Raw genomic sequence first — 19,793 nt, forward strand, 5'->3', positions numbered from 1 at the left:
GGGGAAGGGGTTAGGGCGACGGCGTCAAGTCGGGAGATGGAGCATGGTGTCCAGCCAGATGTCTGCCTCACCCTCGTCAGTATTTACATCCCACTGGGCCATTAGAACTGCCGTATGCCGCCTACCACCTCGCCCATCTTCCTCCCCTCCGTTGAACATGCACTAACGAAATGCCAAAATGTAAGGGTATCAGAGTCAAATTTGAATAAATGCTGAAAATGGAAGAACTGGTTAATTTTTTATTTTACTGAAATTAGATATCTTGTTCTTGCTGCTGAGTGCTGCATAATTGTTTGGGTCTAAGGCTTTACAAATTCTACAGAACATAAGCAAATCTTCCACATTTACCTCACAATAGTGATAGAGCAGCGAGGCTTTACCATCCACAATTCTCCCGTCCCTGATCCAACCTCTCGTTGCTCCTGCCCGTTAATTGCTGCTCTCTCTCTCTATACTAGTGTTTTTAGTCTCTGATGCTCAAAAATGAATATATATATATATATATATATATATATATATATATATATATATATATATATATATATATATATATATTTTCATACTATTCGCCATTTCCCGCGATAGCGAGGTAGCGTTAAGAACAGAGGACTGGGCCTTTGAGGGAATATCCTCACCTGGCCCCCTTCTCTGTTCCTTCTTTTGGAAAATTAAAAAAAAAAAAACGAAAGGGGAGGATTTCCAGCCCCACGGTCCCATATATATATATATATATATGGTAGAGTGGTAGAGGTAGAGGATGTGTGGATCAGGTGTTTGCTTTGAAGAATGTATGTGAGAAATACTTAGAAAAGCAAATGGATTTGTATGTAGCATTTATGGATCTGGAGAAGGCATATGATAGAGTTGATAGAGATGCTCTGTGGAAGGTATTAAGAATATATGGTGTGGGAGGCAAGTTGTTAGAAGCAGTGAAAAGTTTTTATCGAGGATGTAAGGCATGTGTACGTGTAGGAAGAGAGGAAAGTGATTGGTTCTCAGTGAATGTAGGTTTGCGGCAGGGGTGTGTGATGTCTCCATGGTTGTTTAATTTGTTTATGGATGGGGTTGTAAAGGAGGTAAATGCAAGAGTCCTGGAAAGAGGGGCAAGTATGAAGTCTGTTGGGGATGAGAGAGCTTGGGAAGTGAGTCAATTGTTGTTCGCTGATGATACAGCGCTGGTGGCTGATTCATGTGAGAAACTGCAGAAGCTGGTGACTGAGTTTGGTAAAGTGTGTGGAAGAAGAAAGTTGAGAGTAAATGTGAATAAGAGCAAGGTTATTAGGTACAGTAGGGGTGAGGGTCAAGTCAATTGGGAGGTGAGTTTGAATGGAGAAAAACTGGAGGAAGTGAAGTGCTTTAGATATCTGGGAGTGGATCTGTCAGCGGATGGAACCATGGAAGCGGAAGTGGATCATAGGGTGGGGGAGGGGGCGAAAATTTTGGGAGCCTTGAAAAATGTGTGGAAGTCGAGAACATTATCTCGGAAAGCAAAAATGGGTATGTTTGAGGGAATAGTGGTTCCAACAATGCTGTATGGTTGCGAGGCGTGGGCTATGGATAGAGATGTGCGCAGGAGGATGGATGTGCTGGAAATGAGATGTTTGAGGACAATGTGTGGTGTGAGGTGGTTTGATCGAGTAAGTAACGTAAGGGTAAGAGAGATGTGTGGAAATAAAAAGAGCGTGGTTGAGAGAGCAGAAGAGGGTGTTTTGAAATGGTTTGGGCACATGGAGAGAATGAGTGAGGAGAGATTGACCAAGAGGATATATGTGTCGGAGGTGGAGGGAACGAGGAGAAGAGGGAGACCAAATTGGAGGTGGAAAGATGGAGTGAAAAAGATTTTGTGTGATCGGGGCCTGAACATGCAGGAGGGTGAAAGGAGGGCAAGAAATAGAGTGAATTGGAGTCATGTGGTATATAGGGGTTGACGTGCTGTCAGTGGATTGAAGCAAGGCATGTGAAGCGTCTGGGGTAAACCATGGAAAGCTGTGTAGGTATGTATATTTGCGTGTGTGGACGTGTGTATGTACATGTGTATGGGGGGGGGGGGTTGGGCCATTTCTTTCGTCTGTTTCCTTGCGCTACCTCGCAAACGCGGGAGACAGCGACAAAGTATAAAAAAAAAAAAAAAAAAAAAAAAAAAAAAAAAATATATATATATATATATATATATATATATATATATATATATATTTATATATATATATATGGATGTATATATATGGACAATCACATGTTTACCAAATGGCGTCCTAGCTTCGTCTCGTCGATGTATATCAACTGACTGTTATATTTCTCTCTTGTGTCTCCCCTGATGATGTGATTATTACACGACAGTGCACTTGGGAACTTTTCGTGTTTCATTTTCCCCGTGGACTCATAGGAATATCTTGATCACGCGCAAAATTGTGATCCTTTCCTATATATATATATATATATATATATATATATATATATATATATATAGATAGATAGATAGATAGATAGATAGATATAGATATAGATATATATGCCAGTGGAAATGTGAACGGTCATTTTGGATTGTCTTGAAATTTCACTACGATACGTTTCTAGTGTTCAGAGTGTCGGAAGGATAAAGATAAGCGCATATGTTAAGCAGAAGCAACATAAACCCCAGGATTGATAAAGTAGATTAACGAAATCAGATTAAAGCGAAGCTAATTCACCGGGTCGTTGAAAACATGATGTTCATCAGACCTCCTGACCCTTCACCCCCCTCTGTGTCACCGTAACTGGTCTAGCTACAGTTGGTTTCTATCCCCCTTATCACATCCCGAAGGTAGCTTGCTGGAGGGGCATCTTTTTGCTTCTCCTGTGAAGGCATAACGGACGTTCCTTGACGAACACCGTCATGGGTAGTGTCGAGTGGAGCGAGGAGCCAGGCGAGGGAACGTAGAACAGTTTCAGAGCATCATGGCACCCGTTGTGTTCTGGCTGAGGAGGGCGGGCGGGAGGGGTCTGGGTATTTTGGTTGTGTTGCATAATGGACCGCCCATCTCTCAAGCTCCCCTCGGACCCACCTTACAGCCTTCCCTCCATCACATCGACATGGCTGTTTTCTTGTGTGAATGTACTTTAGTCATCCCGTACTAGCATTACTTTCGGACTTTGTTTAGGGAACATCGTTCGCTCAGTAAAAAAGGCAAAATTACTACTTAATGGTACAGGTTTTTCTTCGATCAAGGGGATGTAATGTTACAAGCTATGGTGTCGGTTAAGAGTAGCGGGAAACTGCTATTAAACCTCAGGGTGAATGGTGGCCTCACGTTCATTAGTGTGGTCCAGGTGATGTCATGGCTCCCCATGACCTTGGGCGCTGTAGCTGTTAACTCAGGGTTAGAGTACGACTATCAGCGCCTTGAGCGCGACGATAGAATCCTTGAGCGCGACCTGACGTTTGACATGACCCTTACAGACCGGGATGTCATACACAAGGGACGCAACGTGGAGATCAAGGATCGTCCCGTCGTGCACAGTGGGTTTAAAGATGGTCGGGGCTTTAACCATGGCTATTGCAACGCATGTGCAAAGTTGCTCATAAAACTTGTTTAGCAGATGTTGTATCCGCACTCCTCGTCATGTAGCTGTAAGAATAACGTCCTCCCACATTACGAATTACGTAACATGGTAACCCACGGTTATTTCTTTTGCTCAGTGTTGCGTGATTACCGTGGCCAAGGGATAGCGCCAGAACCCACCCGTACGAATGGTACATTTGCATTACTCTTGAATTACCACAGGTGCTCCTTTTTTTCTTGGCATGACACACGTGTATGAAAGCGTCTGGTCAGCCCTGCCATTAGAGGCGTCACATCAACCAGCTGGGAGGAGGTGCTTGCCACCGCCGCCTCCACCAGGATCCTCGCACCAATCACCGTGGAGGAACCCCTACCGCTGCTCACACAGCAAACCTCATACCATGGAGCTGGGAGCGCAGTAACACCATGATCCTTACACCATGAAAACGCCTCTCACGGTGCGGTGACAAGTGGTGATAGTTGGGGCTGCTGAGTGGCAAGTCGGGTTTGAGGAGAACGCCCTCAAGACAGGTTTTTCAGTAGTCCTCCTGCATACTAATCATATATACGCAGAGTTTGCAACTTCTCTTAAGAACTTTATCGTTCTTATGAATTTATTTAAGTGTACTGGTGCCATCGAATGCTCGTTTTTGAACTTGCTTCCTTGTGCTTATTTTCTTTTTCTTTAGGGTATGTTCGCCTTTGTTGCGTGCATTGCTAGCATTTTGCAGATGTAGGCGGCTGGCAGTTTTAACGGAAGTTTCTGTACTGTTAAGCTGGTCTGTTTTTGTTTAAGTTGTATGGAGGTTGGACAGTAAATGGTAGTGGTGTTACTGTAGGTAGGAAGGTACCCTTGAGGCGCGGTTCACCTTGCTGTGATGAACTCAGCAACACGCTCGCCCCTCAAGCTGTGTGTGTGAGGCGGAGGACGGGGTCACGCAGTACGTCATGTTTTCCGGGGAAGACAATTCTTCCTTACCAAGCGCTTAGCTTGTCCTTAAGTTCGGTAAACGTTATTTAGAAAAGTTATATTTTTGTAATGTGGCGTTCCCGTACTCATTCATTTTAGTAGTCACCAGTTGCTGACCTAAACAAGCTAACATTAATTAAACTATATTATGTTAGGAAAAAGTTTAGACCCCTGATCTTGTCTTGGCTCGAACACCGACATTTCGCACGGACGTTGACATCAGAGTTGATTGTGTAAAGATAGTGTGTTAATCTGTTGGTTCATTGTACCGCGCTTTCCGTGCCAGTTGCTGCTCGTTGCTGCACCAGACGATGCCAGGATACGCTTAAGGTTATCCAGATCGTGTTGTGTTCTGTTGGTGAGGATCCTCAGTAAACTAGTTTGATGCGTTTGCCTCCCAACTCGAGCCCCAGACCTCGCGAGTGAATTTGAAATGCCTCCAGCATTTTTTTCTCCCCCGAGGAATAGGAGGTGGCTTGCATTTATTATAAATATCTCGTTAATCTCTCACCACGTGAGCACGACGGTGCGACCCGTGGGTATGACGGCATGATCCTTACGAGTCGGGTTAAAAGCCATCCCTTTATACCTAATGGTCATTTCTTCGTGCTGAAAGGTCGTACCGACAGGTTCAAGGATCGCTCCGGCGTCGTGTTCATGGATGTTTAAGTGAAGCGCTTTTTTTTCCCCTGCATTATTGCCGAGTCTTTGTTCTGCGCATGAATAATCTGCTCTTGCTCGCTCAGCGCTTTAAGTAATCTCTATTCATGGTCAACCTCTGTCGCGTCGTTTCTCATGCTTTTTGGAAACAATTTTGTGCGCCTGGGATTATCTGTTTACATCCATACAATACTATATGTATATTCGTTTTGCCAGACTCTTTACAACATTCCTTTGGTATCATATTCGTCTCATCTCTGCTCTGCTCATTGCACATGTTGAAGAAATGTCTCCTAGCTTGTTGACTATGAAATACACACACACACGTATATGTGTTAAGAATATATATATATATATATATATATATATATATATATATATATATATATATATATATATATATATATATATATATATATATATATTACTATTATTACTATCAGTATCATCATCATCAGTGACAAGCCATGCATCACAAAATTCCACACCCTTCCTTCCTTCACCTTAGGCAACCACACCAAAGACGCAGACACATTACTTGCCTTGCTTGCCTGCAGCTTGTCCACGACTACTACAGCCCTGCCTGCACGCGTGCATGCATGTCATACGACAGCATCAGCAGCAGCACAGAAAAAGAAGTAGTAGTAGAAGCACATTACAGGGGCAACACAGAGATGTGCCAACAATGGGTGGCGGGTGAGGAGGAAGAAGAAGAACTTTGCTGTGATGGTGCAGAGGACTTGACGAAATGGCGAATAGTATAAAAAAAAAATATATATATATATATATATATATATATATATATATATAATATATATATATCATTATTATATATATATATATATATATATATATATATATATATATATATATATATATATAATATATATTATATATATATATATATATATATATATCATTTATATATATATATGTGTGTGTGTGTGTGTGTGTGTGGCCTTTATAACATTATCATAGCCCCTTAGGAATTTGATGTGGGTATTGTGTACGCCTTCATCCTCCTCTCTAATGAGGGATAGGACGAGGTCCTACATCCTCACTTGATAAGTTGTTCCGCTCATTTGTGGTACCATCCTCGTTGGATTCCGTTGGACATTCTTCATCAGATCTGTGAATAACCTGAAGTGAGGAGACTAAGCTACTGAGACGTATTCCATTTTGATCTCTTACATCTTCTTGAGCACGACGTTTGATAAAGACTTTTTTAGTACGACGGTTCAACCCTTGAACAGAATGGTTAATAAGACCCTTTGGCATGATGGCCTGACCTCTTGCATGATCCAGGCCATCATGGCAAAGAATCGTCCTTTCCTGTTCAAATTTCCTTGTGTTATGCAGTTTGGCACTAGCCGTCTTGGGACGTAGTCTGCAGGGCTGTCTTCTAGAGATGGTCATTTGCTGCACGCTTACCATGTTATAGCTAAGTAGCTCCCCACAAGCTGTCATGGAGAGGTCGTTTCCTGGTTACGAGAGTATTATTATGTGGGCGTCACAGTAACCAAAGTTATGGCCGGTGGTCGAGTCTTCAAGCAGCCACACCATCATTGTATCTGTGATGATAACATACTTGCACCTTTTTTTTTTTCATCTTGTCCGGAAAAGAAAACCAGATGATCCCTTGTAATCTCATCTGGCATAAATTGCCTTCAATTGAATGGACATAGGACGGAGGGTCCAACTTGGTTTCACCCTTACTAGTCGCCGCGTATTGGGACTGAATATAATGAAGTGGTTTAGCTGGTTTGCTCGGATGCAAATCAACCAGATTACCTGCATCGCCTTCCCTTGTTTTTTGTTGCTTTCACATCGGAGCGACCATTACTACAACACCGCCCCATTACCTCTTCTTTCGTCCACACTTACCACCTTTTCCTCCATCGCCACCATCGCCAAGGACACAATCACCACCACCACTGACCGAGTTCCTGGGAAGGCTAAGCCTGCAGTCGCCCTACTATTTTGCCTATTATCCATTTTCCCAAATTTCCATCTCTCCTCGCCGTCCTTTCCTTACTGTTCTTCTCCCTATTTCTCTTCTCTTCGCCTATTCCCCTCAGTTTTTCTTGAATCGCAATGTTCTTTGCACTGTTACATATATTTGATATGTTCCGGATGTTTGAACACTTAGTGTGTACATTTTTTTGTAGAATATCCCTATGACTAAATAGTATCGCAAGTTACAGTCTTGCCTGACCGTGGCGCCGTCACGGACCGCCCAGGGTCGAGCGCATAGGGTTCGAATCCTGGTTGCGGCAGTAGGTCCACAGTCAACTCAGCTGTTTATAAAATGGGTACTTGGCTCAGACTAGGGTATATATATATATATATATATATATATATATATATATATATATATATATATATATAGCGGTAGTGGGATGGTCTTGATTAGGGTCTTGGCTACCCATGCCGTCTCAGCTAACTTATATATATAAAAAAAAAGTCTCCTGCACAGGACGGAAGGTGAGTTGCCAGGTGTTAGTATGACGAGTGTGCGAGGGTTGTCAGTCGATCGATGGAATGCTGTAGTCTGATTGACGGTGCAGATATGTAATACATGTGGCCTTAGAGACGGCGTGAGTACGATGGTCGGACGTGCCACTGGAACATGACAGCCGTTGCCACACTTCATTACTAACTTTCCTCTCAGGTTGGAATAGAGCCGGTTCCGTCATCTAGAATGTGCACATCCATTTTGCTCAGTTGGGGTATCGATACAGGTAATCGTTTCGAGTAATGACGATGTTTAGTATTGGTGCACGGAGGCCACCTTCATCTGTCCGATAGGCGTACGTGACCTCTTAAATAATATGATACGGGCCATCGTACCCGAGAATCGTATCGTCGTACATGTGAGGCGTATCGCCGGGCTTAGGTAGGTTCAATTTGATATTGTGAATACCTTTGTGACAGTTCTCTTGTGAAATGCTAACATTACAGCTTCTGTTGGCCTTGTGTCTGACCGTAAAGTTTCTTGTGTGTCAGGTGATTTTTGCCGGTCCCCATCTCATTCTTGATATATATATATATATATATATATATATATATATATATATATATATATATATATATGCGCCCTTTCGTGATGCGTGTAACCTCGTCCCCTTTATGTAATATTCACTGGTCAGTATCTCGTAGCCTTAACTTCTACTGATAAAGTTGTTTTCGGTCATTTTTCTATCTTGTCGGGGTGACTCAGACTCTTACCTCGCTAAGCTGGGGAAAAAAAAAAGTTCTTATATTTTGATGAATAACGCAGTTGTTCCAGTAATTACTATTGACGTTAAATAGTTGGTGGCCCTGCTGCCATGCATACCAGAACGAAGTTGAATACATGACAGAGTTTAAAGTCGTCATTGTGTGGGTAGGCTTCCACAGCAGGGGATTATTATAATCATATGTAGACAGCCTCTCAGCACAATATATGTTTAGAGAAGGATGTTAAGTATCCGCAGTAGGATTAAGTACCTGCAGGTGGTATTAGGTCTCTGTAGACAACCACCTGAAAGTCCAGCACTGCTGGAAGGGTCCGATTCTTAGCTTGGGAGTGAAGCTTTATGGTTAAATATATTGTTTATTTTTTGGAATATTGGTTCTGTTTAGTGATCATTTATTTGGCATTCATTAATCTCTCTCTCTCTCTCTCTCTCTCTCTCTCTCTCTCTCTCTCTCTCTCTCTCTCTCTCTCTATATATATATATATATATATATATATATATATATATATATATATATATTGCTCATTTTGTTGACCAACCTTTAAGGGTGTCTCTTTGAGCTGGCCGCCTTGTCCGGGATTCGAACACAGGCCTAATATTAAATCGAACAGCACGCTGTTGTATCTTATATATATGTGGTAATAACCGTGCCAAAATGACCATCAGGCAGCCATTTACTAATTAGATGAACAATATGCAGTGCATATTCGAGCATTTGAGAACATGAGCGAGTCCATGTGTTCACATTGGACCAAGCTGTCAACGGCGGCTGGAGGCGGCAGCTGGTGTAAGGTGTGGCCCCTTTGCTCGTACGTCTGGCAGAACCTGCTGCTGCTTCTCCGTACCGTAGGAGCCTCTTACATAACACTGAAGTACCCCTTCAGGAAACAGCTCATAAGTACTAATTCGTCTTGGAGCAGCATGAATCCTTTGCACTGGTAGAATATCAAGCGAAATTTAAGAAGAATAAATGTTAATCTTGAATTTGTTATATGCTCCATCACATTATTGCAAACTCACTTTTTCGTGGTTTTAAAAGTATTGGGATTTGAGTGTCGTATTGCATAACATTTCTACATCCTGATATAGGGGCATTTAACAAATTCTTTAGATAGAGAAAAGATTATTTTATTGAGAATAGTTGCATGTGGACTTTTAATTTGATGCAGGTATTTAAAGGTACGGGCATCCGTAAGATATGGACGATGTGCAACTGTTTAGTTAAAGTACCCAGTGAAAGTTGTTGGTATCAGCTCTGTGATATTTTTTAATGCAATCACTCAATTGACAGCCGTATTATTTTATTTCAGTAACTGCTTGAGTGATTTTCTACCAATTACGGTATTAAGAGGGTCATATGAGATGTACATCAAGAAATAAGTAAATCTGAGTTGCCTTAAGTGATCCATGTATAATATGCATTTAACCGTTGAACAGTAATTAAGATATATTACAAGAATTGTTGCATGGGAAAGTGGCTAGTGACATCGGTGTCTGCCAGTGGTCGCCCGTCCGCAGCATGACCACACTTCCTGGATATTGTGGCAGCTGCAGTGTATGGAGGGAGCGTCAGTAACCTCACCACCGCGTCTCTCTCTCTCTCTCTCTCTCTCTCTCTCTCTCTCTCTCTCTCTCTCTCTCTCTCACGCCATTTTTTTTTATTAAACTGTGTATACTATGATAACTAGTTTACTAATATGTTAGCTTGCTGTGTCTATGGAAGGTGATTATTATTTCTTCGGCAAACATCTGTGTTTGATTGTTTCTTGTGTGTGTATAGACTATGGCGTCCATTTGTAGCTGGTAATTTCTTCGCCGTCCTTACTTGTATACCTATCCACACTCACTTTTCCCCTTCTGTCTCATATGCTTTGGCACCTTGGGCATGCGTTGTTCTTATGTTTTTTTGCACAAGTCGAAAGTTGCATGTCCGTAAAGATGTTACGACATTTAACCAGATTTAACCTTGAGGAAATTCCAAGGGTAATGAATATTAATTTTCTTTTTGTGGTATTGTTCATAGGATGTAGCGGTCACAGACCGTCTCCGTCACCCATTTATGTTGGCGTCTTGTATGCTATGTTCTTTCATGTAGCCCAAGGTTTTGTAACTAATATAAGTACGGCTTGACACTGAGACAAGGGTGTTAAGAGATGTTGTCTCTCATAGGGAAATTAATGCTTGAGCGAGGTAGAAACGATTGCGGAAAAAATATTGCACATAGAAAAGATTATCAGGACATTGATATATCGGAGCCAGTTTTTTCTTCAAATTCGTCTGCTCCACAGCTAACATTTTATTTTGCCGGAGCAGTTATTTGGGAGATTTTCTTGTATTGTTCCCAGCCATGACAGACGGTGGCCGTGGTTGCTTTGGTCACGCGTTCTTTGCTGCGCCGTGGATGGTGCCAGCTGCCGAACACCGCCACTTGACTCCTCTTTGTTCTCTTATCATCTGTGCAGACAGATCCACTCTCCCTCATTGCAGAGATTTGTATTATATGAAAAAACAAGTTTATAAATGCCGTTGTAACGGTAAGTGTTCAATTTTCCAGAGAAAGTCAGGGAATAGGTTAGCAGGCGCTGAGCCAGACGTGGTTACATAACAGTTGGAAAATGGCGGGGCCGGGTTTTGTCTTCCATCGTTTACCGCAGTATGCCACGTATTTTTGCACATATCTGTATAGTTGATTTTTCCCAATTAATTGTGGAATATTCTACGAATGAGCTAGGTTCCATTGTCGAAAGCTGTCATTCTGTGCACACGAGTGTGTGAGATCGGTCATGACCCTTGTGGGAGGCAGTACGGAGCAGGGGCAACACATGATGCTGCACCTTTAAGCCCACTAGTATCGTGTAGTGAGGGAGGGTCCCGGCGGGGGTCCACACCCCGTTTTATATACGCTACTGAGATTATTGTGATATATCAGTATTGCATCACTTGTTAACGTTGAGATGGCTTAGTTGTCATTGGACTGAAATGACCAGTCATATGGTTACTTTATTAATATACAGGGTTATTATTATATATATATATATATATATATATATATATATTTTTTTTTTTTTTTTTTTTTTTTTATACTTTGTCGCTGTCTCCCGCGTTTGCGAGGTAGCGCAAGGAAACAGACGAAAGAAATGGCCCAACCCCCCCCATACACATGTACATACACACGTCCACACACACAAATATACATACCTACACAGCTTTCCATGGTTTACCCCGGACGCTTCACATGCCTTGATTCAATCCACTGACAGCACGTCAACCCCTGTATACCACATCGCTCCAATTCACTCTATTCCTTGCCCTCCTTTCACCCTCCTGCATGTTCAGGCCCCGATCACACAAAATCTTTTTCACTCCATCTTTCCACCTCCAATTTGGTCTCCCTCTTCTCCTCGTTCCCTCCACCTCCGACACATATATCCTCTTGGTCAATCTTTCCTCACTCATTCTCTCCATGTGCCCAAACCATTTTAAAACACCCTCTTCTGCTCTCTCAACCACGCTCTTTTTATTTCCACACATCTCTCTTACCCTTACGTTACTTACTCGATCAAACCACCTCACACCACACATTGTCCTCAAACATCTCATTTCCAGCACATCCATCCTCCTGCGCACAACTCTATCCATAGCCCACGCCTCGCAACCATACAACATTGTTGGAACTACTATTCCTTCAAACATACCCATTTTTGCTTTCCGGGATAATGTTCTCGACTTCCACACATTTTTCAAGGCTCCCAAAATTTTCGCCCCCTCCCCCACCCTATGATCCACTTCCGCTTCCATGGTTCCATCCGCTGACAGATCCACTCCAAGATATCTAAAACACTTCACTTCCTCCAGTTTTTCACCATTCAAACTCACCTCCCAATTGACTTGACCCTCAACCCTACTGTACCTAATAACCTTGCTCTTATTCACATTTACTCTTAACTTTCTTCTTCCACACACTTTACCAAACTCCGTCACCAGCTTCTGCAGTTTCTCACATGAATCCGCCACCAGCGCTGTATCATCAGCGAACAACAACTGACTCACTTCCCAAGCTCTCTCATCCCCAACAGACTTCATACTTGCCCCTCTTTCCAAGACTCTTGCATTTACCTCCCTAACAACCCCATCCATAAACAAATTAAACAACCATGGAGACATATATATATTCTCCCATAACTTAAAAGTCTGTGCATCTATCAAAAATTGTAAGTGACCCTTTGTATATCCAGAGATAATTCGAGTAAATCTGCTTCAGCATGTGGGTCTGTGGGTCTTTTAATGAGAATTTTATAGACTGCCTGCATTTTTAAGATTTTGAGTAGTAGGAAAATGCACCTGATTCACGCCACTTCTTGCTGTAAATGTTGGCAAATTTTCAGGAAAGTTGCATTTCAGGTCTGATTTGAAGTGAGGCAGTTCTACACTTCATGAAAAGATTTTTTTTTTTTTTTTGTATTAACATTCTTGTGAGTTGAAGCTAGGGTTGGTCAAAATATCAGTGTTGTCTGAGTGAACCTTTTGGTTCTTCCAGTTGTACCCTCAAATATTGTTTATCATGTTTTGTTGTGTGTGCTAGCGGGTTAGTTACTCGTCAGTTTTCATCCGTTTACTAGCGGTTAGCTTTTTGATTTGTTAGCTCATTGCTGTCACTGATTTTGTAGCTCTCTTTTCAAGACAACTGAATATTTGGAAGAGAAATATAATTAAAGAGTTAAAGCCATATGACTATACAGGCCCGACAAGCATAAGCTTGGAGAGTAACGTTAGTGACGTAAGTTTTTCTCAGAATAATGGTAATGTTAAAGCCCACTCTAGAAAAAAGTAGCGCCCTGTGACACCTGTTTTTCTGTATAACGTGCGTTGCAAAATGACCCATTTGTGTTCCAGTGCGTCCGTCCATCTTTCTGCCAATCTTCGTAGTCACGACCTTTTACTTGGAGTAATATATATATATATATATATATATATATATATATATATATATATATATATATATATATATATATATATACACATAAACTGGAAATAATTCTTCACTCCATATTTCATAACTTGTCGCAAGGAAATGTCAGTGAGGAGTAAGTGTGACTTACTTCCAGAGTCAGGCAACACGTGCTTCCTACAGCCTTGGAAGGGATACCGCATTCACTGGCCATGCTGGCACTGCAGTCGTTCCCTTCCAGCAAGCTACCAGGCAGCATGACGTCACCGGCTTCACGACATCTAGGTATTGCCACAGTCCCACACACACACACACCGTATACACTACACATACAGAACATAGACATTACACAAAAAGAGGTGAACTAGCTCCCTGTCCATTCTCCCACTACCTCCCAACTTCTTGATTATTGCCATGCCATCACATCCGTGAGCTGGAGGCCGGCCTGGACCGCAGGAGGACCGCTAGCGCGCCTTACGTAACGTTCGATCGCTGTACTGGCTGGGTGCGGCCTGGTTGAAGCTGGTTGGCTGTTGACCTCAGCTTTCGTGGATGAAGTTCCTGGCCATTTTTAAAACCATAAAATTTTTGATATTTGTGAAGTTAATTAATTTTAATGGAATACCGTCTGTTTTCTTTATATATATATATATATATATATATATATATATATATATATATATATATATATATATATGGTTTCAGAAGTGGTAGAGGATGTGTGGATCAGGTGTTTGCTTTGAAGAATGTATGTGAGAAATACTTAGAAAAGCAAATGGATTTGTATGTAGCATTTATGGATCTGGAGAAGGCATATGATAGAGTTGATAGAGATGCTCTGTGGAAGGTATTAAGAATATATGGTGTGGGAGGAAAGTTGTTAGAAGCAGTGAAAAGTTTTTATCGAGGATGTAAGGCATGTGTACGTGGAGGAAGAGAGGAAAGTGATTGGTTCTCAGTGAATGTAGGTTTGCGGCAGGGGTGTGTGATGTCTCCATGGTTGTTTAATTTGTTTATGGATGGGGTTGTTAGGGAGGTAAATGCAAGAGTTTTGGAAAGAGGGCAAGTATGAAGTCTGTTGGGGATAGTAGGCCTGGACACTGTTTTTTGTATCGTGCGTTGCAAACATGCGCTGTGTTAGTGGCTGTCATGTGTACTGCCAATTTCGTAGGTGCACGAGTTTGTAAATTGGAAAAAATAGTATAATATATAATGATATATAATAGCAAGTTATTTAGGTACATAGTATATTTACAATCAATATGATAGTTGAATAGAAAAACTGGAGGAATGAATTCTTACTCCATATTTCGGATATTGGCAGCGAAGGAAATGTAGTGAGAGTGGATAGTGGGGACATTCTTGGCCTGAGATGTAGGCAAACGTGCTTCCTACAGCATTGGAAGGGATACGCATTCCACTGTGCTGGCTGCAGTCGTTGCCTTCAGCAAGTTTGGCGCAGGAGATGATGTCAACAGGCTTTGACGGACAATTGGGGTTTATTTGACAGTAACTACATACAAGACCGTTGAATACAAATACAGAAGCATAGTTGAATTTTGGGCACAAGAAGAGAGTGAAAGTTGACCAAAATTTCCCAGTACATCCCAACTTCGTGTGATATATTGCAGTGCAATAAGATTGTGAGTGATGGGGCCTGGACTGCAGGAGGAACGTAGGCGAATAAGTAATTCGATCGCTGTACGGTGAGTGCTGCCTGGTTGAAGCTGGTTGGCGTTGGAACCTAAAAGCTTGTGGTATGAAGTTTATATATATATATATATATATATATATATATATATATATATATATATATATATATATATATATATATATATATATATATATTACAGTAAGCATTGTCGATCCTGAGGCTATTATTCTATTGCTTTTGGTTTTATCGTGAAAAATTTACTTAACAGAAAACTTAGCGAATGGTACTTTTGGTTTGTAAAATGTACATTATATATACATTCTCACTCGAGGGTCCCTTCTGTATGAATATATTCACAACTCAAAACTGTAAGGTGTGGTTTAATACAGAAGTGCGTCGTATCGTAGCCAGCGATTTTAGGATTTATTGTGTGATAATTTACCGTAAACTAACTCATGACACCTATTCCCACTTGGGTCATATAAAAGTATGTATGTATTTCGACGAGCGGCCGTCGGCTCATATTGATATAGTATTTCCTTGCCCTAAGCACAGCCCTCAGGTTGCGTTAGGAAACTTTCGTCATTCATCATAGAATTAAAGGGAACTGCTGTTTTATTCTATAAGGCACACAAGCTTGCATTGGGTATAGGTTGATCCCTTGTATCTTCGCGGCTCCCACAGGTCACAGAAAGCCAGCCTCGTCCACTGGTCATAAAATGAGATGACATGTTTGTGTCTTTGTGAAGGGAACCCAGAGCACAAGAGGAACGAGTATTCAATGAAATCGATGTGGAAGTAGCATCTTAGGTATGACGGGTCTTAAGATATGTTGAAATGGTAATGTGTGAGGGATGGTGTCCAGAATGTAAACGGGAAAGTATGACATACATTTCTTGCGATTGGTTTTTCAGATGGGTGTATGTCTGTGGGGATGACATTTGGGAATGGTTTGGGAGGGCGGTTGCTTCATGCTAGTTGGGTTAATTCGGTGTTTTTTGGGGAATGGTTGTAAGTATAGTTTTATCCTACTGGAGGTTGGTGATTGGATGAGGAATATATATATATATATATATATATATATATATATATATATATATATATATATAATATATATATATATATATATAATATATATATATATATATATTCTTTTCATATACATATTTAGTGTACCTTTTGGTTGCGGTATGCATTTTACTTATGAGAAGTTCTTTTCAGCGTGCGACCTACCGGAAGCAACCTTGAAGTGGAGAGAGAAGTTCTTAGTGTTATTGAAGGAAGGAGTGACGACGTGGTCAATGTCACAATCAGCCCAGCGCGAGTCCTGGAGGAGAAACAGAAACTCTTTACTTACAATGTCGATGGGACCTTGAGCCACTTCATAGATGCTAGAGAGTTCTTCACCAGTATTTCTACAAAAAACTTCACTCCTATTGGTAAACGAAGGGCGACTACATTCATAGGTAGTGTTGACATGAGTAAAGGATACTCTCAACGAAAGATTGAGCCAAAATCGACTGATGAAATCGGCCAAAGAGAGGAAGATGCTCTAAAAAAAACAGAAGTTAAGGATGATGGCGCTGTTGTTCACGAAGATGATACTGGTGAAGTGCAGGAAAGCCAAAAGGAGGTAAAGGAAGAAAAGGAAGGGATACTGAATGAGATCAAAGCATCAATTGTACATGAGTCTATGCTACCTGTAGTAGAGGCTTCTCAGGAGGAACAAGCTAAAGAGTCTATCAAGGTAGATGCAAAGGGAGAGGGAATTGATAGTAGTGTCATAGATCAAGAAAAAGTTGAAGTAGTAGACATTTCTGATGCTCAAACAGATTCCAAAATTGAGAAAAAAGATTCATATGAGCCTTTGGAGATGAGCGATGCTGGTAGTGCTCCAGCTGAGCAGCAAAAGGACTCTGAAAAACCACATAAAGATGTTAGAGATTCTTTGGAAGAAGAAGGTGAAGGAAGGTAAGATCAGTGCTACAGAGAAATTGGTAGATGTACAGGTAGATGAATCCACAGTTTTTGTGAAATCAGGCATTGAACATGAAACAGAGCAAACTGTGCAGCAGGAAAGTGATGTATCAAAGAAAGTAAAACCTTCCCTAGATATTGATGTTGAAGTATTATCAGATAAAGGTGAAATTCCTTCTGACATTGTTATCCCTGAGGATGATTCTGAAAAGGCCAAGAAGAAAAGTGACTCGGATAAAAAAAAGAAAAAAGAAGCAGAAGGTATTGTAGATAAACCTCCAGAAACAATAGAAGGCCTAGCAGAGCAAGAAGTGGCAGAGAAAAGCCCAGATACTCTCGAAACTTACAGCCAGTTTACTCAGCGGGTTAATGCAGAGAAGAAGAATGATGGTAAGTATTCAGTTTGTATTTTTATCCCCTATCCACTTTGACCATTTTAATTAATTTGCTTTCACAAATAGTATGTATGTGTAGGAAATAAAAGTCCAAGCAACATTTAACTTACCCATTTTGACGGAGTTGGGTGATTTTAATGCTGTTTAAAATTTGGAATTGTAGAAGTTCTGAGTACTGTCACTAAACTGTCTGCATTTAAAGAAAGATTGGGTTTTATTCCAGTGTAAGATTTAAGTAGACCTCAGACTTAATTACATTTCATGTAGTCTTTTTTTTAATGACATTTACATGCTCTTTACAGTTATTGCAAATAGTCATGGTGGCAATGGCCATGGCAAGGGGCCAAAAGTGAAGAGTAAGAATTATGCTTCTCCCGACTGTGGCTCAAAATTACTAACTGCCAACCCTGAAGCTACACATGCTTCTAAGGTAAGGTACTTGCTTGCAAGTTTAAATGGTAAATATACTTTACATGATAATTGTCATAGCATCATTTATTAGAAATGCTTCAGCTCACTTTGCAAACCAATATTTTGTTTATTGATCATGAGTAATGTTACAAGTATCACATTTACTATGCAACTTTGCATATTTACCATCTTGTACAGTCTGTATGTATATGATAATAACCTTTTGTCCTTCATTGGTATGCAGTTGTTGTTGTTTTTTTTTGCAATGTTTCTTTTTGTTAAACATTGCCACATCAGCTTAATTATTTTTTTGTACCTTTTCATTTTTTCCAATGTCCTTTTGAAAGTGTTTTAAAAATAAATATCTGGCCTTTCCAGTCCTTGAATTCATTTGCATAGAGGACACATGTAATTAATGTAGTTCAACCTTCAATCTTTTCAGGTGATCCAGTCTAATAAAGATGAATACTTGCTAAACAAATGTAGGGATAAGACTTGGTTCATCATAGAACTCTGTGAGAGTATTCGACCACAAATGGTAAGATCTGTTTCATGTTCTTATGAACTGTATTTTTAATCAGATTTTTGTGACAAAATAAATAAACAGTTTTTATTATGCTTCCACTTCAGAAATTAGCACATGTCACAAAGATGTATTCAGTTCATATCTGTTTACCCTTGAATCTGCAGTAGCTTTGTTAAAGGGATTCTAGGGTGTTATAATGAAGTAATGTACATGTATTTTTTTCAGTTTATGTATTCTGTCATTTGTTAATTCTTTGTCATTACCCCAGGAGCCCTTTATGAAAGGGTCCTGATGATATCTTGGACCTTTTTCCAGGAGCTCTTGCAGCTCTTAGGCTGCACAGCACTTAGAAACAGGTATAGGATGAAATTCTTTGAAGTGAGAGGTTCTTTGATGAGATTTTGCAGTTTTTCATCTGCTGATAGTGATACAGTCTTCACAAGGTTAACTTCTCACTCGTGGTGATAACCTTAGGCAGGCGGAGTCTAGCACTATGCATGCATTCCGCCAATCCTCAGGTACTTCATAATGAGCCATACATTGAATATCCTCACCAACCAGTCAACAACACAGTCACCCCCTTTTTTGATAAATTCCACTGCAATGCCATCCAAATTCGCCGCCTTGCCAGCTTTCATCTTCCACACAGCTTTCACTACCTCTTCTCTGTTTACCAAACCATTCTCCCAGACCCTCTCACTTTGCACATAACTTCAACCAAAACACCCTATATCTGCCATTCTGTCATCTAACACTCACTCCATTTCCTCACATCACCACTACTTGTTATTACCTCCCCATTAGCTCCCTTCACCAATGTTCCCCTTTTGTTCTTTTGTCTTACGCACTTGGGGAAGAGCAGTGTAGTTTCAGAAGTGGTAGAGGATGTGTGGATCAGATGTTTGCTTTGAAGAATGTGTGTGAGAAATACTAAGAAAAACAAATGGATTTGTATGTAGCATTTATGAATCTGGAGAAGGTATATGATAGAGTTGGTAGAGATGCTCTGTGAAGGGTATTAAGAATATATGGTGTGGGAGGCAAGTTGCTAGAAGCAGTGAAAAGTTTTTATCGAGGATGTAAGGCATGTGTATGAGTAGGAAGAGAGGAAAGTTATTGATTCCCAGTGAATGTCGGTTTGCGGCAGGGGTGCGTGATGTCTCCATGGTTGTTTAATTTGTTTATCGATGGGGTTGTTAGGGAGGTGAATGCAAGAGTTTTGGAGAGGGGCATGTATGCAGTCTGTTGTGGATGAGAGGGTTTGGGGAGTGAGTCAGTTGTTGTTCGCTGATGATACAGTGCTGGTGGCTGATTCATGTGAGAAACTGCAGAAGCTGGTGACTGAGTTTGGTAAAGTGTGTGAAAGAAGAAAACTGAGAGTAAATGTGAATAAGAGGAAGGTTATTAGGTACAGTACGGTTGAGGGACAAGTCAATTGGGAGGTAAGTTTGAATGGAGAAAAACTGGAGGACGT

General features: G+C 40.9%; 1 protein-coding gene across 2 annotated transcripts in view; it reads left to right on the forward strand.

Moving 5' to 3' along the window:
- LOC139755356 (SUN domain-containing ossification factor) overlaps nt 1-19,793 on the forward strand; it is a 127,599-nt gene that overhangs the window by 86,353 nt on the left and 21,453 nt on the right. For both annotated transcript variants that reach the window (XM_071673527.1, XM_071673528.1), the window contains 3 exons: nt 16,232-17,377; nt 17,685-17,812; nt 18,236-18,331. In XM_071673527.1, coding sequence (XP_071529628.1) covers nt 16,891-17,377; nt 17,685-17,812; nt 18,236-18,331 — 711 coding nt within the window. In that variant the 5' untranslated portion in view covers nt 16,232-16,890. The remainder of the gene's footprint in view (nt 1-16,231; nt 17,378-17,684; nt 17,813-18,235; nt 18,332-19,793) is intronic.

The sequence above is a fragment of the Panulirus ornatus genome, chromosome 19 (genome assembly GCF_036320965.1).
Source record: "Panulirus ornatus isolate Po-2019 chromosome 19, ASM3632096v1, whole genome shotgun sequence".
In the NCBI taxonomy this organism is placed as follows: domain Eukaryota; kingdom Metazoa; phylum Arthropoda; class Malacostraca; order Decapoda; family Palinuridae; genus Panulirus; species Panulirus ornatus.